The sequence below is a fragment of the Pongo abelii genome, chromosome 8 (genome assembly GCF_028885655.2).
Source record: "Pongo abelii isolate AG06213 chromosome 8, NHGRI_mPonAbe1-v2.0_pri, whole genome shotgun sequence".
NCBI lineage: Eukaryota > Metazoa > Chordata > Mammalia > Primates > Hominidae > Pongo > Pongo abelii.
Window position 1 is genome coordinate 131101634 of NC_071993.2, and position 25014 is coordinate 131126647.

Consider the following 25014-nt stretch of genomic DNA (forward strand, 5'->3'; position numbering starts at 1 on the left):
TCTCTCTGTTCCTATGCTAAAACCCAAACCCACAATGCCACTTGCATAACAACAAACCAGCTCCTTCTGCCAGGGGCCAGCTCAGGGGATACGCACAGGCATGGCGTTGTTGAGGGTGTTGTTGTAGACGCAGGCGCGCAGTGAATAATCAAGCATGCAATTTTCAAACAGCTGCAGTGCTTCTGTCACTTTCTCATGGAAGTCGTCTGCGGATTTATTCGAACTTGCAAAGTAGAGATAGTCTGAGTACAACCTGTGAATAAAATAAATGTATATTTTTACCACCCATGAACGTGCAATCACACCATTTGGGTGACAATGAAAATCAGTGTACAATTACATTATCTAGTTTTCCTGATTGAAACACAACCACCCTTCTTCCTTCCCTTGCAGAGGAGCCACCTCCCTCATCCCTCCGAGCTCCCACCCTTCTCGTGGCCACCTAAGCTCTTCCAGACCCAGACATGTCTATACTGGCCCCACACAAACCACCGGCCGCTTTTATGTTGTTGCTTGTTCTATCATCTCAGGCAGCCTCTGTTTTCACAGTAACAGGGAGCTTCAAACAATACCAGATTACAAAAATAGTACACTAGCAAAGAGAAGTCATGAAAATTTTATGCACCTTCTCATTCCTCTCTCCTCTACTGAAGGGAACAAAAATAAGAGCGTCTGTTGCTCTCACAATATTACAATTCCGCATGAAATTCCCAGTCCTTTTCATACACATTCCTGACATTGAAAAAAAAAATGATGAGATGTATCTTTCTAGGTTGGTAGGGACCTCGTTTTTAACACGATGTAAAAGCACCCCCACATATGCACAGGAATGCCTGCAGACTTACACGTTTACCCGTGGACACATATCTGTTCATAGACACCACGCACACGTATGGCAGAATGCTGCCGCACAGGAGCTGATCGTCTTCCTTGGCCCACTTCAGGCCCCTCTGTATCCTCCTCCCAACTAGACCTCAACTTTTTACCTCCAGGTCCATCTCTGCATCACCCTATTTTAGGAAGAATCCTGCTGTTAAATAAAATGTATGAGAGGCTACTGTTCTGGACTGAGCTTCTGCAATAGGCCCCCACAGGCCAGAACAGAGTCATCTGTGCTAGGTGCCACATAATTGAACTGAACTCAGAACGGGCCAGTTTCCAAAAAACCAGGGGATACACAGCAACCAGTCAGACGTCCTCTTTGCTTTAACCTTAGAAGGAAAGTCACTTTGAAATGAACAATCCACTCTCCGTTGCCTGTTTTTGCTTCTTCAGCCCGTTTCTGCCTATAAAGCCAGAACCTGGCTGGGCCCACAGGAGCACCTTCGTATTACAGGAATGGGATGCTGCCCTGTTCTTGGACCGTGCTAATAAATACCAGTGAGATCTCTAAACTAAATTTGTCAAAATATTGTTTGTTGACACTGCTATGCTGCTTTAGCCAGAATCCCCCACCCTTGGTTAACTGACCACCCTTCTTATCTGATCAGGTTCCTAGTCCACCACCCCCAGGAGATGCCTGGCCACCTGGCCTGTCTCCACCAAGAATCCCATCGGGTTGGTTTAGCCAGAATCCCCACCCCTTCCCCCTTGATGTTTCCCCTTAGTAATTTTCTAGCCACCAACCCCCTCGCCCTGCTCCTTGGCATTTTTTTTTTTTTTTTTTTTTTGAGACAGAGTTTCACTCTGTCCCCCAGGCTGGAGTACAGTGGCGTGATCTCAGCTCACTGCAACCTCCGCCTCCTGGGTTCAAGCGATTCTCCTGCTTCAGCCTCCCGAGTAGTTGAGACTACAGGCACCTGCCCACCAAACCTGGCTAATTTTTTTGTATTTTTCGTAGAGATGGGGTTTCACCATGTTGGCCAGGCTGGTCCTGAACTCCTGACCTCAACTGATCCACCTGCCTCGGCTTTAAAATCCCTACTTTTCCTAGTTGTATTGGGAGTCTCTCTCCTCTACTGGAAAACTGTCATGGCAGTCCCTATACCTACCACAATGGTCCTGAAGAAGGCCTGCATTGCCATTTTAACAAATGTCAGGGCCAGGCACAGTGGCTCATGCCTGTAATCCCAGCACTTTAGGAGGCCGAGGTGGGAGGATCACTTGAACCTAGGAGTTCAAGTCCAGCCCAGGCAACATAGTGAAACCTTGTCTCTACTAAAAATACAAAAAATTAGCCAGGTGTGGTGGTGCATGCCTGTAATCCAGCTATTCTGGAGACTGAGGTGGGAGAATCACCTGAGCCCAGGAAGCTGAGGCTGCAGTGAGCCGTGATCGTGCCATTGCACTCCAGCCTGGGCAATGGGAGTGAGAAACTCTCTCAAAAAAAAAAAAAAAAAAAGAGGTGTTTTTATCTTCAACAGAACTTTCAGGGTGTGAGTTTCCTACTCTTTTTTCTCCTCTATCTCTCCTTGCAGCCCTTTTTGTCTGTTTTCAACCTTCCTGCCATATGTCCCACTCTCTTCTTGCACACACACCTGCATCTCTGGGCCAAGGGTGAAACTGGGCTTATGGAAAACATGGCCTACGTGGCTCTACAAGGTCACACTTCTCTCTCCTCAAAGCTCTATACTTTCTATTCCTTCAACTTCTCCAACCTGGCTTCCCCTCTTTCCAGGGAAGGCAGTTCTGTGACTCTCATTCTGCACCCATGCATCCAGGTATCTGACATCCATACTTCCGTCTTTGTGTTTTTTTTTGAAGCGGAGTTTCACTTTTGTTGCCCAGGATGGAGTGGAATGGTGCAATCTCGGCTCACTGCAACCTCCGCCTCCCGGGTTCAAGCAATTCTCCTGCTTCAGCCTCCTGAGTAGCTGGAATTACAGGCGCCCACCACCACACCCAGCTGATTTTTTGTATTTTTAGTAGGGACAGGGTTTCACTGTGTTGGCCAGGCTGGTCTCGAACTCCAGACCTCAGGTGATCCACCCGCCTTGGCCTCCCAAAGTGCTGGGATTACAGGCGTGAGCCACCACGCCCAGCCGCCATCCATACTTCCAAACACTCCCAGACCTTCAGCCACACACTATCCTGCAAAAACTGTGCTCCCTTATAGCAGGGTCTGTTGCAAATGCGCCTTCTCCGCTGCCCTCCCCTCTAACTGAGGTCATGATATGAGGAGCAGCATTTCTTAGGGACAGGCCCAGAAGCTATCCACCTCCGTAGCCCACCTTGGCACATCGGGTGCCTCTGACACAGCCCTCTAGAATTCATCCACGGCCAATGTCCACAGAGGACACCTCTTGGAAGTCTTGAGCGGTTTGAGATCTACCCACAGAGTTCCTAGAATCAAAACACCCACCGGAACAGGAGTGTTCCATCTACCACAGCCTGGCCAGCCAAACTGTCCAAAGGGACAGTCAGCAAAGGTGCTCGGTGGTCACTGAGTAGATTTCCCCAGATCCACACTCGCCTGAGAATATTCCCCAAGACAACACCACAACAGCTTATTACTGGTGTCCCCAACATCACCTGTGCTATTTTCCTTCCTCAGAATTAGAAGACACATCAAAACCGAAACATGGCATCTGTCACCATAGGGTGGCTCATGGTTACTATGACCTAAATGGCTGGTCAATAAATGACAAAATCAGACACGCGTGAACCTTCAAGCAAGGTTTGGCTGTGTGCACTGAGGGGTGCCAGGCGGCAGTTGGTCTGAGGGGTACCCTTCCTGGCTTACACATTTCCTATGAGTCCTGTCAATATTATGGCTTAGCCCAAGAAACTACGTCAATGAAAAGTAACAGATGCTTCTGAAACTGTCATAAAATCCCACGTTAAATAAGAATTCGAAGCCCAGTTTTTACCAAAGATGCCCACAGAACTACCCAAATTGTTTGGTGGAACTGGAATTCCATCACATAAATTACCTCACACAAACCCAAACATTGGCTGAAGGTTTCCATACTGAGAATTTTCTTTGTGGTAATAACACTTCTTGCAGATATTTGGCTCATAAATAAAACAAAAGCACCTAAGCTTGTCTTGATTTTAAATACAAAGTCACTTCATGAGGAATCTGCTGATTCCATACAATTCTTCAGAAATCAAGAAGTAATCCCTGGGAAAAACTGGGACATACCTACTGTTCCAACCAGGCAAGCCCACCTCCAGCAGGTGAAACGGCTGATTTTCATGTTTGAGGTGGGTTAAAGTGAACTCACTACCTCACTTCCTGTGAGTCACATGTACAGCCTTTGAGAGCCAGGCCACGCTCCTTCCTGGGCTGGATGAAAAGAGACTCCTTTGGCCTCTCAGTCACCTCTGGGTACTTTGGATCTGCTCAGAGAATTGGCAGTGGGCTTTGGGAGCCCCTCAAACCCCACTGCGAGAACCTACGCTGGGTCTCTGGCATCCCGCTGTGTCACAGACATCTGAACAGGAACTAGATTCACCACAAGCCATGGCCACCATCTGGATTCCGTAGTTGGATGGATAGTGGACACCAAAGAATTATGTCCAAGTCTTAAGCCCAGCCCCTGTGAATGTAACCTTTCTTGGAAATAGGGTCTTTGCAGATGTCATTAAGTGCAGGATCTTAAGACGAGATCCTCCTGGATTTACGGTGGTCCCAAATCCAATGGCAGGTGTCCTTATAAAAAGAGGAGAGGACAGAGAATACCACAGAAAGACGGAGGCAGAGCCTGGAGTGCAGCGTCTATGAGCCAAGGAACGCCAAGGACTGCTGGAGGCCACCCAGAGCTGGAAGGAGGGGACAGCTTTTATCCCTTAGGGCCACCAGAGGGAACCAACCCTGCAGACATCTTGATTTAGGACTTCTGGCCTCCAGAATCATAAGAGAATACATTTCTGTTGTTTTAAGAAGCCAAGTTTGTGGCGATTTATTATGACTGCCCTAGGAAATCAAACAGATTTTAAACCCCAATTCTAAGAAAGACCAATAACTCCAAGGAGTTATTTTTGCCAACACCTCTCTGCCACCCTGAGACCCTGGAACAGTGGCCCTGAGGGTAGGGGAGGACTGGGGCCATGTGGCCAGGTTTCCCACAAGGAAGCAGGAAGGGAGGCAAATGCAGACAGGAGCACCTCCCTTCAGGGGAGCACTGAGACAGGGGAGCACTGTTTGGGTTCTCCCCAAGAATTAAGCAAATGCTTCCTAAGATTGTCTTCAAATAACAAAGCTATCATTTCCCCCTCGACTACTCTCCAGGGGAAAAGAGTGAGTTAATAATCTTGGGTGAGGGAGAGCCACTCGGATAGGTTAAAGCCACTCAGAAAATGCTGAGAACAGCAAACATATCAAGAATAAGTATCCACTGGACGTCAAAAGGCCAGACAGGCACACCGTGGAACAAGATGAAACGTACAGAAACAAACTGTAATGTCTACCTTTTAGTCTTCAAAATCCACTATTCCATGAGGAAGTGGGGGAAGGAGACCAATGGAATGGAAAACACACAGCTCATGATGAATCATCACAGAACTGCAGGGGCACGGATGTAACCCCAGGATGCATTAACAGAGGGACAGCATCAGGAATGTGGGAGGGTGGAGCCAGGCAATGGGCAGCTCACGGCCTCAGCGGACGCTTGCTTTCAGTGCTGGGCACCAAACCTGGCTGCTCTCCCTGGAGATGTAAAAACTCAGCAGGAAGGAGCCCAGTCCCGAACTCCTGAAGGACTGACCAGCGGGCACAAGGTTCGGGAAGAAAGCCTGGTTGCAGGCAAGGGGAAATACCTCCAGTCAGGGCAGCCCAACACGACGGGATGGTCCTAGGAGGCAGGAGCTGCCTAGGCTGGAGGGAAGGAGGGCTCCAGGATAGCGTGGGGGCCAGGGGACCTGATACCCTCCCAGCCCTGAGTTTCAGGGCTGCCCAGCCCCCTCCAGCTGAGCCACCTCATTTTCTTACTCTCAAACCATCCCGAACAGATGGGTATTACATTTGGCCAGGACTGTTTCCAACGACAATTCCAAATATAAGTCCAAATGCATTCCAGGCCTTCTGTGCTGCGGTTATTTTAGAAGGCTGCCGGCGCGGCCCCTCACACTGGGCCTGTGCTCATGGGGTACTGCTCAGCCCCTTTCCTGTGGAGCGCAGGGGTCCTGGGACCCCTGGAGGAGCAGTGGGATGGGAAATGTATGTGAGGGGGCATAGGGCTCCATCAATCCAGTGCCTCTGAAAGTGACCATGTCTCTCCCCAAGGGACAAAGTGGGCAAGCCCTTGCCAGCAGTGGGCAAGGCCCTACTATGTAAAATCTGGATGATTACCCAAGACCACTGCTGAATTCATTCAGAGACACTTACAGGGAGCTGTTCTGAGCCAGTGAGCAGAGGTCGGTGAGCTGATCACTATTAAAGCAGGAGCTGCTGCTGCTCCTCCCAACAGGGGTCTGCGTGATTGCTTCCCGGGTTTAGCACCTGCAATGTTCTCGGTTTCCACTCCTGACGTGGATGCTGAGGGGTAGGGAAGCCCACCACCACCAGGCTCTGTGCAGGGTGCTGCACGCATGCTCTGCGTCTATCTTCACAACCTCACAATGAGATGTGGGCCACCCCATTTTATGGGGGAGAAGGCTGACACTAGAGAGGTTAAGGAGTTTGCTCATGGTCACGCAGCCCAGGAAGCTCCAGAGCAGGGCAGGGACCCAAACCAACCCAGGCCTGCCTGACCCCAAAGCCCCCCTCACCCAGCAGGACATGGCCCCTGCCCTCCGAGCTTAGGGAAGGAGACGAATCCACGGCTGACTAGAGTGGGTGCTGGCCGTCTGCACTGATAGTTTTCAGGTGGCAAATAAACACTTAGGAAAAACGTGAGGAACTCCAATGCCACGGTCGGGAACAGCAAATGTGTTTACGGAACATCACACTGGGCATCTAGAAAAGTGACAGCAACAGCAAAAGGGAATTCAGGCATCTCTCATGAAGCCGGAACACACTGCGGGATCTTGTATCTCTTGGAAAAGCTAATATTCCTTGGTGATCGCAATAGCTCATTAGAGTTTGACGGTTCCAGTTCCTAAGTGATGATGTGGTTGTTCATCGGCCTGGCCTCTATGTGGAGAACCCTGCAGGTCCCGGCTCCAATGCCACTAGTTTGGGAAAACCTCTCTCCATAGTGGGTTCCTCCTCCTTTTGTATTTTTGTTCATATCGTTTTTATATTGAGAAATGATCCACGTACCATAACATCCACCCATTTAATGTGAACAATTCGCCAGTTTTTAGTATACACCACACAGCTGTGTGAACACCACCACTCCCCAGTCCCAAGATGTTTTCATCACCCTGACGAGCGACTGCTGGTTCTAACACAGCAGTTCCCACAGGGACTCATGTCAGAAGTCACTAAGATCACCCAGCTCAAAAGGCACCCAAACGCACAAGCTTCAATCTCAGCTTCAGCTCAGACAAGGGCAGGTGCGCGGTGGCCTTGAGCTCTGACATGTCCTCCAGTTACTGCTCCACGCATGGGACTTCTCAGAGGGCCACCTTTGAGAAAAGATCCCAAGCTGGTGCTGAAGTTGCAGGCGGCTGGGAGCAGGTGACCATCCCTGGGCTGGCTCACCCCGGTGGCGCTGGCCCACCTCCCCGTGCTCCTCAAACACCCCCCAGCTGGCTCCTCAATGACAGTTACCGGAACGGCCACATTTCCTCAGGCAGGAGGACGCAAGATGGGGACACACTCATGTCCTCCAGTTCACCCTCAACAACATCTTGCAGTACTGTGGCCACGTGAGGGTTGTAATGAGAGGCAGCCAGAGCACCTGGCCTTGTTATGCTCCATTTGCTGGCATCCGAATTTAAATCACTGATCAATAATTCCCAGCCTGTGATATGGTGCCATCAATAATGATTCTATATTTTTTTCCTACCAGGAAAAAAAAGGCAATTTAATGTAGCTGAGACGGAGCCCTTTTGTTCCACTGAATCACAAACTGTGACTGTCTCATCAGGAGGCTGGATGAGACAGGACTGGCCAGGCCAGCTGATCTGGAGGGACTGTCTAAGGTCACCTTAGACTGAACACAGGGGTGACACTGGTGAGGCTCATTTTCTGCCAGTTAAAAACATCCATATTTGGTCCTAAAAACGCCCAAATGAATGACAGGTGTCCTGTTTGTTGGGGCCATTCTATTTCCTACCAGGCCCTAGGTTCCTTGTGCACAAATGGGGTTCCCAGCCCCTCTTTGTTCCTTTCAGAGCATCCAATCACAGGGCTCCGGTAACTGTTCACAGACTGCGAGGCAGCACTTCTCAGAGGTGACACCAAGCATCCCTGACATCTCCGAGCCTGGCGTGGTTTACAAAGCACCTTCTCGTGATTCACCAGTGACTCTCATGGCAGATGCTTCTACAGGCAAGAAAACTGGGGTGCACTGAGGATGGGCGGGCTACCCCTGGTTACAAAGCCAGGCCCAGGGTGTGGGCCCCTCACTGCAGGGCAATGGCCACTGCACACCGGTGCGGTGCCAGTATGTGACGTGTGCTGCCACCCCCTCCTTCAACAGCGTCAACCTCACTAAGCAGCCCAGAACTCCGGGTGAGATAGGTGCCTGAACTCTGGCTGCCCCAGGGTCATTTCTAAGTGCCCTCCCGGATCCCAGCCCAGCGGGCACACATCTCACCTTAGGATCTCTGCAGATACAGACACAACGGGGCTCTTTTTCCCTATAGTGTTCCTCCTGCTCGGAACAGTCCTTTCCAAACAATCGTGTGGGAATACACAGGACTGCCAAGGACTTCACAAACATTTCCCCAAAACATAAACAGTATTCAACACTTGGGAGTTTTCAGCTTGGTGGTTTTTCTCCCACCAATAACAAGATGTGGCGCCTCATCAGGCAGTCCCTCCTGAACAGTCTTCAGAGAACCCCTTCACAAAGACCCGAGCTGTCCTTCTGGCCTGGGCGCTGCCAGCTCTCCCTCCCCGCTCTGTGATCGAGGCCAACCCCCTTGACCTCGGGTGGCTCAACAGCTCAGTCCTATTAAAGTGACCTCGAGCTGCTTCCAGGGCCCATATCAAGGTGTCAACAGGCAGCTTCAATAAAGACACCACACTACAGTAGTCCTCACAAGGACCCTTGTAATTCTTAATCTTCCAAAATCTTAGAGAAAAGGAAAGAGTGAGAGCTGGAGGGAGAGGCGAGGAAGAGAAATCGATCTGTGGCTATTGCTGCAACCTCTACACCCCCACGGCTTTCTCCTCATTCCGTCTCTTCTCCACAGAGGCGTTCTCCTAATTTCTCTTTGAGATGGTTTAAATCAATAATGAATCCCTCAGTGCTAGGAACAGCCTGCGTTTTAATCCTTGTGCAAATCTGTTCTAGAGAAAACATCGCATGACATTCCCAGTACCAGGCTCTCTTCTGATTGAGAACACATCCAGGGCTTTCAATCAGTGCTTCTAGGGGCTGGGGGAAGTTGAGCTGTTTGGAGAAGAGCTTCCGGTGCTGCCTGAATAGCAAGAGAGATTCTCAAGTCAAAGTTCCGCTGCAGTTCAAAGGCATGAATCCGGCTCAGCTCCCTTCTGTGTGTGCTGGCTTTTGCCCTAGGGTGGGCATCCTGCTCCCTCTGATGTGGAAGTAGGTGAATGAGGTGCGTCCAGGCTTAGGCATCCACAAAGACCGGGTTCTTCCTATTTACAGAGCTTTGCAAAACTGGGGAGCCATCCTGCTAATAACTCACAGCTCAGTCCCTCCTGGGAACGAGCCTCAGCTGAAGAGACCACCAGCGGCACCCAAGGTTAAGCCTCCACAGGTGGTCCTGTCCAATGATGGGTGGATGGGAGAAGCCTCACCCAGAGATAGCTCTGAGGGGCTGCCCAGCTCAATCATTTACATGAAGCCTGGCCCCACTCCCTCAACTACACAGAGGGTCCGTGAGAGCAACGGGATGGATTTTCCTCTCCTATGTACAGCTTGCATCCAGCACATCAAGGGTGTTCAATAAATACAGCCAGGCGTCACTTAACAGCAGGGATATATATGTTCTGAGAAATGCGTCAGTAGGTGATGTCATTATGTGAATGTCATAGAGCGCTCACACAAACCCAGATGGCACAGCCCCCTACACACCTAGGCGGCAAGGTACGGCCTACTGCTCTCCTATGCTGTCAGCCTGTACCACAGGAATCCTGTAAGCAGTTGTAACATAAGAGTTAGAATTTATGTATTGAAGCATAGAAAAGGCACAATGAAAATACGGGATTATAACTTTATGGGGCCACCATCATATATGGGGTCCACTGTTGACCAAAACTTGGTTATGTGGTTTGCAACTCTATTTGGGGAGTGAGTAAATGAGTGATCAGTTTATTGTTATTATTAGTAATAACTGATACCTAATAATAATAATGATTACATATTTTCCATCTGTCAAGCACTGTTTGAACACGTTACTACAAATATTAAGTCATTTAACTCTCACTACCCTGGAGGTAAGACTATCTTCCCCCATTTTACCGATGAGAAAATGAGGCACAGAGAGGTTAAGTTTCTTGTCCCAGTTTACAGAGCAGTAAGTGACAGGGCTGGGGTTCCAATGCCTGTGTCCCTGCCACCATGACCCCGGTACCCCTCCCAGACACTCAGCGGGTGAGAGCTGTGCACCACGCTCAGGCTCCCTCACACACTCTGCAGACAGTGAAACTGATGAAACCAGGATTCCTGCCCAAATGTTCAGCCCCACTATTCCTCGGTGTCCCCATGAGTGACTGCCTATAACAGAATCCATTTCATTAAAAGCCTGCTTCCTTTCCTAGTTTATCGTCATAACTGAATCATTTGACCAGTCCAAGGGGTTGTTTAAAAAATCAGTTTATATAAGCAGATGAAGAAAAGAACTAGCCAGGTTCCAAGACTCCAGGGGTTTGGGTCAAAATCGAGTTTGAATTCTTCAGCGAGCTGAGTTCTCCTTCCCTTTGGACTCATCATCATACAATGGGAAAACGAACCGTTCCTGTGGTGGGTTGTTTCTGGGCATTGCATTAAGACTACACACAGAATCAAACCTCAAACATAGACACTGTAAAATCCTTAACAGATGGTACATGACCCCACTCCAAATGTCCCTTGAATAAAAGAGGAATGCAACTAGGTTGGAGGTGCCAGCACCTTCCACGCATTTTTCACATTTAATGGGGGCTATAACTGCCTCCGAATTAAGAGACAAACGCCATCAACTGTCTCACAAATGAAGAGGCAGGAGGCTAATGTGAGATGCGTTTGAAAAGAATAGTCTTTACCACTTACAAATGGGATTAAATAAAGAAAAATTCTGCTTGCAATTGGTGGCTTCTTTTTAATTAACTGGGCCAATTTAGCATAGGAATGCATCAAGCTAGTTTTAAATTGTCATGATCTCTTACAGAGAGGAAACTGGAACACGAATTCTTGGCCGGCTTCTTTGGCCATATGAACCATCCCGTCCACTTCTTTCCATTATTCCTCTGTTCTCCTCCAGAAAAAAAAAAAAAAAAAAAAATGGACTTGCCACTTGAATCCTTCTCTGGAAATTTAAAAGTGATTTGACTTTGCTTAAAATTCCAATGTTTTCAAACCCTCTACTTTGGATCAATTATAGAAGTAAAGGCTGAATGTGAACCTAAAACTAAAAATAAAAGTGGTATTTCCCCTCTCCAAGCCAATTTATAGAAGGAAAAGAACAACTTGGACCAATCCAGCTTGCAGCCAGCAGCCCCCAAAATCTCCTGCTTACAGAAATGCAAGGCCACAGAACAGAGCTAACGGCCCAGGATCCCGTTAGACTAATGGAACTTGGGCTCAGAGTGTTTGTTTCTTCAAGAGTGACCTAAACACACAGTATTTATCATCCTTTCTAGCTGAGATGGGAAACGCGCCAGCCATTTCAGATAGGCCATGAGTCACGGGCTTCGAAAAAGAAGAAATTCCTATTGTTACTTATTTTTATAAATGTTTAAGAAGAAATGAAACAGCTGCTATGTCAGTAACTTACACAGAAAATATGCACATAAACATACTTTCTCTGCCACTAGAGCTGGGATCAAGCTGGAAGCTACTCTCCCGGCTGCAAAGCCCAGGCCCCAGTTTCCTGAGGATCAGGTGCAGAATGGGAGGTGGCTGACTCCTAGGACAGTCCTCAGTGATCCCCGGTTCTTGGTATTCACACCCTGTAGTCTCTTCCCATTGAGTGTGGCTAGACCTCATGACTCACTTCTAACCAACAGAATATGGCAATGATGATGGGATTTCACACTCATGACTAGGTTAGAAAAAATCGTGACTTCTAATCCGCTAGCAGACGCTCTAGCTTGCTGGGTTGGATAAAGCCTGCAGCCATACTGGAGAGGCCCTGTGGCGAGGTATTGAGGGTAGCCTCTCGCCAAAAGCCAGCAAAGATGTGAAGCCCTCATTCCAACAGCTCTTGAGGTGCTATATTCTGCCCACAACCATGTGCGCTTGGGAGCAGGTCCTTCTGCAGTCAAGCATATTGAAGAGCCCCAGCCTGATAACAGCTGGGTCACAGCCTCATGAGAAACCTTAAGAAGAGGACCCAGTAAAGCTGCACCCAGGTTCCTGAGCCCCAGAAACTGTTTGAAGCTGCTAAGTTTTGGCAAACTTGTTCCGCAGCAGTACATAACTAGTACAGCAGGTAACGCAAGGCCTGGGTCAGCGTCCTAACACACGCTGCTGTCCCGGCATCCTGCCCTTCTCCCCAGGACATGCGCCATGACGAAGCTGCCGCCCACTCCTCTGATAAAGCACCAGCTCCCAGGGGGTAGGGCACTGGGTCGCCACTGTTGTTCACCAGGGCACATATGCTCAGTGCCCAGTACAGCACCCAGCCTGTGGCAGGGGCTGAATATGTGTTTGAATTGACCAACTATTTCTGTTAGGCTGAGGACCAGGGAGGCAAGAAGCTTTCACATTCAGTTCCTAGGATACATAGAGCATTTGTTATTAAAAGAAGAAAACATGGTGGCTACTTGGGGGGACAATGCTATGAACTGTGAGCCTCCTTCTAGCTGGCAGACTCAGGCTGGTGTAAGAGAGAAGAGTTTGGCAGGTCTTGCTCCTAGCTGAGCTGCTTGCACCTGCACGGTGCTGCTGTCTTCTGTTCCAACGCTCACCTTTGTGGTGTTGGTGTCCTCAGAGGTGGCACCAGAACTCCAGGAAGAAAGAAACACACTCAGGGACCCTGGCTCCACCCCTAACAGGGACCCTGGCTCCACCCCCTAACAGGGACCCTGGCTCCACCCCGTAACAGGGATTCTGGCTCCACCCCAAACAGGAGAACATGTGGTGCTTTCCTTTGCACTTGTCCTTCTATCTGCCTGGAAGGCTTCTTCATCTTAACCCACCTTCCTGCCTTGTTTACACAGCAAACTCTTATTCATCCTTCAAAACCCAGTCTGGCATCAGTTTTCTCCAGGTCAATTCCTTCTGGATCTCCCCACTCAGGAGGCCCACTCTCCCCACCTCCTACTCTGAAGAACTGCAACCAACCACAGCCATGCCCACGTCCCCACTGGCAGCTCCAGTCTCCCAGGGCCCAGAGCAGGGCTGACACACACCAAACCCAGTCCCGACAGATGGGCCCCCACCTCTCTGTGCCCAGACAGTACACAAGGCTGCTGTGTGCACTCTCGGCCCCTGAGGTTAAGGCGTGGTCTGACCTTTCTCAGAATGAGGAACTAAGCAACAGTGACAGGAAAACATTTGATGAGCACACCGAGCACTTGCGCCCTTCAGCTGGGGGCCGTGTGGGGGAGGGAGGCAGAGCAGCTATGCAAACACCTCCGGGAGTGGCGAGGGGTCAGCTTGAGGTGACAGTTATGTCACCATGAGAGCTCAGCTAGTGTGTGTCAGCCCTGCTGGACGGAGGGAGACCACTCAGCAGGGCCAATTTCTGCCTCCAAAACGGGAACCAGCAGGTGGGACATGGCAAGGGACGGCAAGTCAGTGGCTGCCTCAGAACAGAGTGGGCGAAGTCCTGGGCTGGGAGATGCAGAGAGCATGGAGCGAAACCACACCTGGCACCTGCCAGAAGGCATGGCACCAAGATAGCCACCAAGAGCTCAGGCTCAGGGTGCCAGGGCTGAGGGATGGCAGATCCAGCTTCTCTCCGACCAGGTCACAGTCAGAGCTGCGGGAGCCATGCAGACTCCACAAGAGGGACATCAGCTCAGAAGTGTGACCAGGGCAGACTTTAAAGCATGTTTTTTGGGGGCAACAATGCAAAGTGAAAGAAGCAGGACATAAGACTGTCCCGTCACACCCACGTGCACACACACACACGCATATACATACACTTATTTGCATAGAAAAGAAGTCTGGAAGAAAATATACCAAAACATAAATAGAAGTTATCTAGGTGAGAAATTAATAGTTTGAAAACAGTTTTCCAACATATGTTCCAAAATTTCCACAACAAACATGCCTTATTGGCAAATACATGGGGCCAGGAAGGTATGCCACCTGAGGAAGGGATCCCAGGGGTCAGTTTCCCGGGGCTGCCAGGACAAATCACCACGAACTGGTGGTACATAATGACAGGACTTTCTTCCCTTAGTGTCCTGGAAGCTGGAGTCTGAAACCCAGGTGTGGGGCAGGGGTGGTTCCTCTGCGGTGCCAGGGGAGAATCTGTTCCACGCCTCTCCTGGCTTCTGGTGGCTGCCAGCATTCCTTGGCACCCCTTGGCTGGTGGCAGCATCACTCCAGCCTCGTCACGAGGCATGCTCCCTGTGTCTTAGGGTGGATGAGGGTCTACCCTGATCCAGTACGACCTCATTTTAACCGGAGTGCATCTGCAAAGATCCTATTTCCAAATAAGGTCACAGTCATACACACTGGGGGAGACAACTTCGGCATATCTTTTTGGGGGGCATAATTCAATCCATAAGAAGATGCAGTTGGCCCAAAGGAAAATAAGACACAAAGGGCTGTGGTCGCTGTCTTTAAGTATTGCCAGCCTCTCCTGTTTTGGAAGGATTAGACTTGGTCTGTCTGACTGTATGGAGAAGAAACAGGACCAATGAGTGGATGTTCCCCAAAAACAGACCTGGTCTCAAAATAGGAACACAGCTGTCCTAAGCTACACTGGCCATCTTGCGTGGAGAATTCCCTGACTCAGAGGACCTCGGATTAGACAGGCGCCCCCTTAGCTCTGATGTGGTGGTACTGGAGGGAGCGTTGGACTAAATAATTGTAAGGTCCTGGCAGCCCTGAGATTCTGCGTTCACACAGGCATCAATGATGCAAGCAGCGCCCAGTGCCAGCCGGGCCGCCCCATAGTAGCTGTTCAATATCCCACTACGCTGGCCTCACCCACACTGGGCAACCCTTGATCTTAAAGCAAAGCTGCTCTGCTCATCATTGTTCTTCCTTCTGGTCTCTCAAGGAAAGCTGGAAACTGTATATTCAACGCAGACAAGGATAAAGGCATCGATCACATCGAGAGACACAGAATTCCAGGAGTTAAACCACGTGGAGAAGCTTACGCCCCTGATTCTAAGGGTGTTTCCCTCACTTTGACAGTACCAAGGAACTGTCCTGTGTCCCTGGTCAGGCCCGCTGGAGCTGAAGTCACACAGACCAGGATCAGAATGGTTAAGAAAACAATCTGCAACGTGTGTCAACTCAGTGAGGACAGCCTCAAGAATAACACTTACGTAAGAAACAGCAGTAACATTGCAAGTTCCGTTTATTTTTGTTTGTTTATATTTATTTATGTATTTATTTTGAGATGGAGTCTCGTTGTGTCGCCCAGGCTGGAGTGCATTTGCACCATCTTGGCCCACTGTAGCCTCCACCTCCTGGATTCAAGCGATTCTCCTGCCTCAGCCTCCGAGTAGCTGGGACTACAGGAGTGTGCCACCACACCTGGTAGTTTTTGTATTTTTAGTAGAGATGGGGTTTCACCATGTTGGCCAGGCTGGTCTTGAACTCCTGACCTCAGGTGATCCACCCACCCCAGCCTCCCAAAGTGCTGGGATTACAGGCATGAGCCACTGTACCCGGCCTGTTTAATTTCTTCTAAAGAACACAAAATCTTATTTGTGATGAGAGGGGAACACCGTTCTTCAAAAGTTCCTCTTCTCACCCCAGATACAACACACAGAAACTGCTCACCTCTCCACAGGGTCCCTGAGCATGACAATCAGTTTGGCGTTCGGCTGAAAGGCGTGGATGAAGTCCTGGGTCAAAAACGGTGGCTCACCGTCCGTGCTGTTGTCGTAGAAGAACGTCCAGGCATTATTATCCCACATCGTGGAGGCACTGGCCTCCCCTGGAAACAGAAAACACTCCAAGTGAGCAGGGGTGGGATTCGGGCTCCCACGAAGTGGCCCTAGGTGCCAGAGGCCAAACCTGGCCCCAATGCCTTCCTCTTAAGCAGCGGGAGAGGCCAAGCTGTCAGCCTTTGTGAGCATTTGGGACTCCAAAGAGAGAAGGTTGGATGCCCACCCCTGCCACAGCCACACCCCACCTCCACCCCAAAAACCTCTGTCTGGAAGTCCAGGCGATCCATGCAACACTGAGTGCCCCTACCCCTCAGCTCCTCTTTCCAAGGGGAGCAAAAATAAAAACCTTCACTAGCACCTGGGCCCCCAGTTTCACAGTATTTAACTTTGCTCATGGTGCACAGCTCTGTGGCATTTTAAGGGCCCACTGAGAATGCAGTCTGTGAGAAAAATACACCAAAACATAAACAGCAGTTATCTAGGCGGGAAATTATAGGTGGTTTTGAAAATGGTTTTCCTGTATAGTTTTCCAATATACGTTCTACATAGTAGATGGTTCTAGTAATAATAGATGGAGCTCTCTCTGAACTGGGGGCCCAAGATGATGAAAGGCCTTGACATTTCTGCCCAGGATCTAACAAAGAGAAGGAGCTGGGGCAGAGCTGAGCCATGTTTCAGAGCCGGCAGGAGCCGAGAACTGGTCTAGCAGACCAGGAGCCTAGAGCTGGTACTAGATGATTTCCTTCCAAAGCATCAGGAGAAAGGAGGAGGGTGGGAACACTGACCCTTATGAGGAATTTGAGTGCGATTTCCTTCCTTGAAGCCGTAACTGTTCATCACAGGGCATACTCTAAGACTAAAAGAGAGAGGGGCTTTGCCACAGGGCTCACACGCCCTGTCTCCTGCGAGAAGACTGCTCTGCACACAGCTGGTGCCTACTCAGTGCAGACTGGGTGAACGGGAACCGGGTCCCAGCCAGTCTCACATTTCATCATGGTCCTCACGAGTGAAGGATGTAAATGGCAAACACACGTCCCAGCACAGAGGTGATGCCAAGACACAGGCAGGCATTCCAACAGCACAGACTCTCTCAGAAGATGAAGCCAAATTTCCTGAGGGTTTGAGGAGAGACAGTGTGTGTGTGTGTGTGTGTGTGTGTGTCTGTGTGTGTGTGTGTGTGTGTTTAGGAAAGTCTTCAGAGATTTAAAAAGGAAGGCAAATCCATCAATCAGCTCTACACTTGATTTCCTGACAGTTTGCCAAGGACCACAGGACACATCTGAAAGTTACTTATCTGGGGAGAGACTGAGCCAGATGACTGAGTCTCTTTGGTCAGTGACAAGTGTATCATATCCCTGCAGGCCCCTATCAGTTCTGTCGGATGCGTAATCACATCCAGGTGAACAGCTCTGTTCTGGCCTTTTGTTCTTTCTTTTTTTAAAGAGATAATACCCTAGGATACAGAAAAAACAAGTGAATCAGAAGTCCCTTGAAAATTCTACTCACAATGAATAAGAACATAAAGGACAAGTGAACTCTCTAGCTAAATTGGCACAAATTCTGTCAGATCTCAAAAATGAACTGGTTTTAGAGCCATGGAGGCGTTTGTCCATCCACCTGACTGTCTTCCTTCCATCCAGCCACCATCCATCCTTCGTCCATCCAGGAAGCATTAATTTGGTGTCTAATCTGTGCTCAGCATTGTGCTTGGCACCAGGGACAGATCGGGGAGGAAAGCACGGCCCCTCCTCTCTCGGACCTTAACACATAAAGGGGATGACGGCAATTCAAGAAACGAAGAGTACCACATGGGGTACCTGGGAGTAGAGGCAGGAGACTTTGAACGTGTCTAAAGCTCTGGCCCCAAGTTCAGCCACCACGTTCAGGCCACTTGAATCCTGAACCTCTTGTGTGACTCTAGCTGTCAAAAAGACAGCAGAAGAGAGGTCCTCTCTGACCTAGGGGCCCAAGATGATGAAAGATCCTGCTGTTTCTGCCCGGAATCTAACAAAGAGGAAGAGCTGGGGCAGAGCTGAGTCAGCAGCATTTCAGAGCTGGAAGGAGTCTAGAACTGACCTGGTCCAACAATCCCACTTTGCAGAGGTGCAGACAGAGTCCAGGAACAGGAAAAATGACCGGCCGCAAGGCACAGAGCTGGCCGCTGGCCCAAGCAGGGCTAGATACTTGTCACACCACAAGACTACCACAGAACTCACCAAACTCTGCTTTAAGTAAATATCAGCACAGTGATTTTATTTTTTGTTCTTTTCAAAATCTTGGAGCAAGCAAAATTAGGAGACCAAACTGAGGCTTTCCTTTTTCATTCATTATCTTAGTCTCTGTTTCCTGGCCCGAGAATACATATTTTCAGCTCTTTCATAAGAACATGTGATTTTCCCAGAGGCATATGGTATAGGAGTCACAATGAAATGTAAGTCAGACTTGAGATTTGGGGAGTTTGGACCCCCAAGTTTGCAAAAAACTAGCTAACAGCCAAATCATACTGGAGGTGACTCCCAGTGACTTAATTTCTTTGAGTTAAAAAGAAAAAAAAGAGTAAGTCAGGACTTAGGCACATAAGCCTGTCCCCTTGGACAGGAGAGTCTTAAGTTAAAAAGTCATCTTTCAAAGGGCTGATTACAATTCCTCTTAGTAGCTAATAGATTTATTTAATTTGGAGATTGCAAATATAACAGATCTAGGAAAATTAAAAAATAGATCACTATCTAAGGTAAACAATTTAAGCAAAATGTGACTCAATTTCTCTTTTAGAAGGCATCAATGGATAAACGCCTTCTAAGCTGAATCCAATAAAAAGAATTATGTCAGACAAATAACAAGTCTAGAGATCTAAGGTAGAGCATGTGCACTGTAGTTATTAATCCTATTAATCCTGTATTGCATGCTGGAAATTTTCCAGGACAGTATATTTCAGGTGCTTTTACCACACACATACCCCCCTCCCCACACACAAAGGTAACTGTGAAAAAAAAATGGCTATGTTAATTTGCTTTACTGTAGTAATCATTTCACTGTCTCTATTTCCATCAAAACATCACAGTATGCTGTACATCTTAAATTATACAATAAAAAATAAATTTTAAAAAGAGTAAATATGTATGTTTACTTATAAAATATTCTTGTGAATATTTAAAACAAATTATTATTAATCAACCTCACTTTGAATGCCCAAAGGCATTAGGTTGACAGGGGCTAGGCTTTTTAAACAGCAATTAGTTATAGGTGATGTGTCAGAGCTAAGTCTATTTCAGGAGAAGCTGCCTCCATCTTATATGGTCCCAGTGGCCAGGGATTACAAAAGCCCCAAGCAGCAAATCGATGACTAACCAGTTAACTGCATTTATAATTCCCCATCCAAACTTATCAGATCAGTACATCAGGAAAAGAAGTCAATATCCCTGCTTAATTTCTTAAAAACAAAGAAATGGCAACTTCTCAAGAAAGCCATCAGCTGTCCTTAAGTCTCCATAGAATTAGAAAGTCAACATTTCTGCTTTATAGTAACTGTTCAAGTGATGTGAACATTTTATGTATTGGTAAGAGTGACAGCCAGGTGGAGAAGTGGAGGCTCAAAAGAAGTCTGCTGCCACCATGCAAATGTTCTGGAGGTGAAGCAGAGCTGGGCTAGGCCTGGAGCCTGAGCCAGGACCCCAGGGAGGGTGTTAGCCCTGCCAGAGTGACACAGAAGCCTTACCGATAATAATTGTATTCATCTTGCTCTGCTCCTTTGCAGAGCTGGCCTGCAGTCCTTGATGGATCTGGTGTGCGGCCAGGTCAAAGAGGTCCAGATAATCTTCCACGGGATAGCGGTCTCGCAGCCCATCTCTTAGGCGGACGATTCCTATGAGAACCAAGAAGCAGGAGATACTGAGGACAAAGTTGCTACTGCTGGAGCGATGGCCTCCCAGACAGCAACCAAAGAGAGATGGAAAGGCCTAAAGGGCCTGGCTACAGCAGCAAGAGGCTCAGCCCAGGTAAGCTTCAGAAAGGGCCGCTGGGGATGGGGGTGGGGGTCTATGCGGCCTGGGTACCCACTTCAATCCATGCATGCTTCAAGGGCTGGAAGATACCACCACTAAGCTAGACAGTGGCAGATTAAAGGCTGGAACACCTATTCAAGAGCTAGAAACATGTCTGCTTGGAGGGACAAAGTCTGGGGCTGGTTAACTTGTGCACAGGTGGGACTCTTCAGCGGCTGGGCAGCGATGACACCCAGGATGCATGTGTTGTGTCAAACAGGGAGAGAGGACCAAGGGCAGCCCACAGGAGAGAGGAGGGCAGTATCCTATAAACTCCATGATGCCTTCCTCATGGGGCCCAGCCAGCACCTGCCTGATGTTCTCTCTCCTCCCCTGTTCAATCAAATACCCTGCCCTTTGTCCAAACAATAAGGGGAACAGATCATACTCTAGACAGGCATGGATTCTGACATCGGCCACATACAGCTTAAATTCACCCCCTGCCTGAAAAATAAATAAATTTCACTTGCAAACATTTAAAAATCCACCTCCCAACAACACAACTCCTGAAGTCAATGGAAATTGGAAAGAGAATATCCGTGGCCAAAGCAACAAGAGGTTCAAGGTGACATTGAAGAATAGATTCCAGAGGCCCGCCTCTGTTCTTCCTCCTTTCCTGCCAGTAGGAAGCTGGTTTTCATTAAGGGGAAATCACTGTGAGCCTCGGGGGAGCACCCTACAGCAAGGGAGTGTGTTCTGACACGTCCAGCAAATGCATAGGGATGTGAAACCCTGGCTCCTACAGCGGCCGCTGCTAAACCACAAAAGAAACATTTACACTTTAGCTCACTGTAGGACGAACATCAAAAGGATGAAAGCAAACGTTTGTCAGGAAACACATTAAGAGTTGGTCTAGGGAAAACTTTAAAGATTCCCTTCTAGTCAACCTGAGTCCATTACTGGAAAACACCCTCGTGGCCTGCCAGGACTCTGGTTGACAATAGGCACGTATCACCCCTCAGCTCCAGTGACCAAACCTCTCCTCTCACAAGGAAAAGGTTACAGAGAGGAAACAGTGATCTGAGGACCGCAGGGTGCATGGGGCTAAGCTGGAGCAGAGAGGGATGGGCAGCGGTCACGGTAAGCCTGCGGCAAAGGGCTGAGAGCAAGGCCTCCAGAATGATCTCCATGTGGTTATCATATGGAACCCATAAGGCAGACGGGGCAGGTCAGAGAAGCTGAGGCCTGAAGCAACTCAGTCTCCCCCACGTGCAGTGACTGCAGCTGGAACAGCACATAGCTGGGAACAGCACAGAGCAGAGGAACAGCACGGAGCAGAGGAACAGCACAGAGCAGGGGAACAGCACAGAGCAGAGGAACAACAGCACAGAGCAGAGGAACAGTACAGAGGAGCAAGCAGCACAGAGCAGAAGAACATCACAGAGCTAGGAACAGCACAGAGCGGAGGAACAGCACAGAGCGGAGGAACAGCACAGAGCGGAGGAACAGCACAGACCAGGGAGCAGCACAGAGCCGAGGAACAGCACAGAGCAGGGGAACAGCACAGAGCAGGGGAACAGCACAGAGCAGGGAACAGCACAGAGCAGGCAACAGCAGACAGCTGAGAACAGCACAGAGCAGGGAACGGCACAGAGCAGAGGAACGGCACAGAGCAGAGGAACGGCACAGAGCAGGAAACAGCACAGAGCTTGGGAGCGGCACAGAGCAGGGAACAGCACACAGCTGGGAGCCAAGAGCCCGGATCACGCCCTTCTTGCTGGCTTTTACTGGCCACTGGCACTTACCGGTCATGTGCCCAGGCTTTCGGAACAAGAAGAGCTGCCAGTTCTGACTCGTCCCCGTGTCCTGCACACAGCTGGCAATCAATGCTCACTGCATGGCTGGGAACCGGGTTCCAGACCCTGCTGGGTCTTTGCCTGGGAACAGCCTCCTAACAAGGGAATTGTGCAATCTCTTTCTGCCGCCCTCGCCCCCCAACCCCAGCGCTAACGTTGTGGGAGGAATGAACGAATGAAGGAACGAGACCAGACAGGAGCCCTGGGACCCGGCACTCACCAAACCGCTTCCGGGTCCACCAGTGTGGCTCCTTGATGGCGGAGAACTTGACCTCAGGGTGCAGCCGCAGGCGGTCATAGAGGTCTGTGGTCCCGCACTTGGGCTGCCCTATGATGTAGAAGTGAGGCAGGCAGCGCAGGCGGAAGTGCTTCCCGTGCGCGTGCGCCAGGTGGCCCCAGAAGGCCTTGCGCAGCGCGTCGAAGGTGGAGCGGAAGCGCTTGGAGTAGAGCACGTAGGAGTTGGTGAGGTAGGGGTCGGTGGTGTTCCGCCCCGAGAACTCCTCGTACCAACAGGGGCTCTTACTGTTTGGAAGGAATTTGTTGGGGATGACTGAAAACATCTGCAAGGAAACAGAGGAGAGACACAGAGGAGGGGAAAATGAGCAGACACAATCTAACCGCAATGGGAACATGCCCTGAGACTGACGACCGTGTTCAAATTTGAACTAATATTTGACAGTGATTAACAAATAAAGCAAAGCTTGGTAGACGGTCAATGACTGTGCTTTCCTCACCCCCGTGCCCCCGCAAAAAAAAAAAAAAAAAAAAAAGAAACTTGGAGAGAATAAAGATAAAAGTTTAATTAAAATCCATTCTACCATAATTTACCTTTCTGACACTTACACAACACACACGCACACACGGTAATTAAACAGAATCTTTTTACTAGTTGTATATTTAAATTGCCGTTAGAGATTAAAATGTAGAATAGAAGCAGAAAATCAAATTTAACGCAACTTTAAAATCCCAAATGATGGTGATCTATCTGCAAAAACAACTTTTAACTACCACGACCACATGTCAAGCAAGAAGTCCTGGAACACAATAATGAGAGCCAGCGGCCCTTGAACATGCCTAGCCCAGCGTTCAGGACAGCAGATTCCCTTCCTGGCATTCCATAGCGTAAGCAAACAGCACTGTCTCAGTGCATTCAAATCCATAAGGCTGTCAAATGATCCTTGCTACATCGAAGACATTTTTTAGTCATTTTCCTTCTGTGTTCCCAAAGATGGTGATAGAAAGAAAAGCACTCATTTCTAAAAATCAACCAATCAGTCAAGATTAGCACAAAGCTACTCACATGCAACTCCTGCTTCTTAAGGTCTTCTAAGTCTGGGAGCTGTCTGGTCGTGAACTCAATCCTAGTTGTGATGCTGTTGATAATTAATTTAATGCTTGGATAGTCCTTCACATATGAAATATTATTTACAGAGGATTGGTGGTGATGCTCTTTTGTGTCACTTGGGTTTTCGCTGTCCATCAAGCTGGGGTTGCTGGGGAAGCCTCCGTAATGGAAAGGTGATGAGATCAGAAGCTCTTGGTGGGCCCCAGAAAGGATGTAAGAAGCCATTACCAAGGTCATTATTATCAGTCCAAAAACGAGGCTACATCGCTTCCCCTTTTTGAAGCGCAAAAACCCACCCCAGTTTTCATTCCCTTCAGTCCTCACTTCGAGAACAGCAAGCAAGTTCATCTGCTTACTGTCCACACGAAACAGAATTTTGTTTTCTCCTTTGCACGTGGGGCACGCCTGGTGACCGTGATGGGGGCCCCCTTGGCAGTTGACCTGCTGCTTGTGTGCGCCGTCGGGTAACAGCTGTATGCAGCAATTAATGCAGTGCCTCATGGTAGTGCCAGTGCCCTGGGCTGCTGGCTTACCGAGCCATGGGTGGGCCCCCCAGGAGTCCGGATGTCCACAAGTCGTGCTGGAAAACCTTAAGAATGCCTTGTGATTACAGAAGATGGATGGAAAGCACAAATACAAAAATAAGCAGACACCACAGCACTAGAGAAAGAGGATGCACATTCTTTGGTTCAGCTCCGAAAGAAAACAAAAGGAAGTGATGTCCCAGAGTCATGTTCTACAAGAGCCGCTGCAACCTCAGAGAAGGTCACGAGTTTGGGAGCAGCTCTGCCTGCCCTTCAGGTTTTTCCCATGGCACGAAAAAAGGTGGAAGAATTCTCGCTGGGGAATGTGGAAACACACACAAAATTAAAAGAAACCATGGTCTTCTCATTGATGGATGGATTGCCATGCCATCCACGGAGGCATCTGTGAAGATCTCCGCTTTTACATCCTGAGTAACTTTGGAATATTTCCTCTTTGTGGGTCGCAAACTTTAAAAAATGCCAGATTTCCTACACAGAAAGACAAGAAGCTTTATTACATTGTGTGGTAATAGCAATAGCCCAAAGCTCATCCTCCAAGGAGAGACAGATGCTCACTCTCTTTTCCACCTCTAAGTCCAGCCAAGCCAGCCTGGTTCTAAGCAAGTCATAGAAAATCGTGAGGATAAAGGAAGAGGTTTCAGGTCCTTGCAGTTGGCTTTGGGGCTCAATTTCTGCCACCAAACATGGCCCCAATCCCAGCACCACCAGCACCACATCAAACATCTCACATTGTGCATAGTCCACATCTCCCCTAATCCCTCTGCCTTGATACATCTCAGTTATAGGATCTCTGAATCCCAGGATGTTGTGATCATTCTCAGATTCATGCACAGTCAATGACTACAAATTTGAGGGATGAATTGAAATATCAGTGCTTTTCAGTCAATGAAAAATCTCAAGAATACTAAGGAGGATGGTTAGAAAGGGAGCAGGCAGAGAAAATGTGTTTTTTCCCTCTCGCTGGCATCAGCATTCTCTTTCTTAGAGTTAACCTTTATTATCAGATTAGGAAGCAAAAGTTAATGGAAATTTAGAAACAATGAAATGAGTCTCTCCTTCAGTAGAATGTATCATATTAAAAAACCACTTGACTTTAAGTTATCAA

The 25014-nt window shown here is 48.8% G+C and overlaps 1 protein-coding gene across 9 annotated transcripts in view; it reads right to left on the reverse strand.

Moving 5' to 3' along the window:
- Nucleotides 1–25014, reverse strand: part of CHST15 (carbohydrate sulfotransferase 15) — an 89387-nt gene that overhangs the window by 14992 nt on the left and 49381 nt on the right. For all 9 annotated transcript variants that reach the window (XM_009245888.4, XM_063727794.1, XM_063727793.1 and 6 more), the window contains exons 2-6: nt 23320–24377; nt 22240–22579; nt 19899–20045; nt 16074–16230; nt 97–253 (exon numbers count right to left, since the gene is read on the reverse strand). In XM_009245888.4, coding sequence (XP_009244163.1) covers nt 97–253; nt 16074–16230; nt 19899–20045; nt 22240–22579; nt 23320–23865 — 1347 coding nt within the window. In that variant the 5' untranslated portion in view covers nt 23866–24377. The remainder of the gene's footprint in view (nt 1–96; nt 254–16073; nt 16231–19898; nt 20046–22239; nt 22580–23319; nt 24378–25014) is intronic.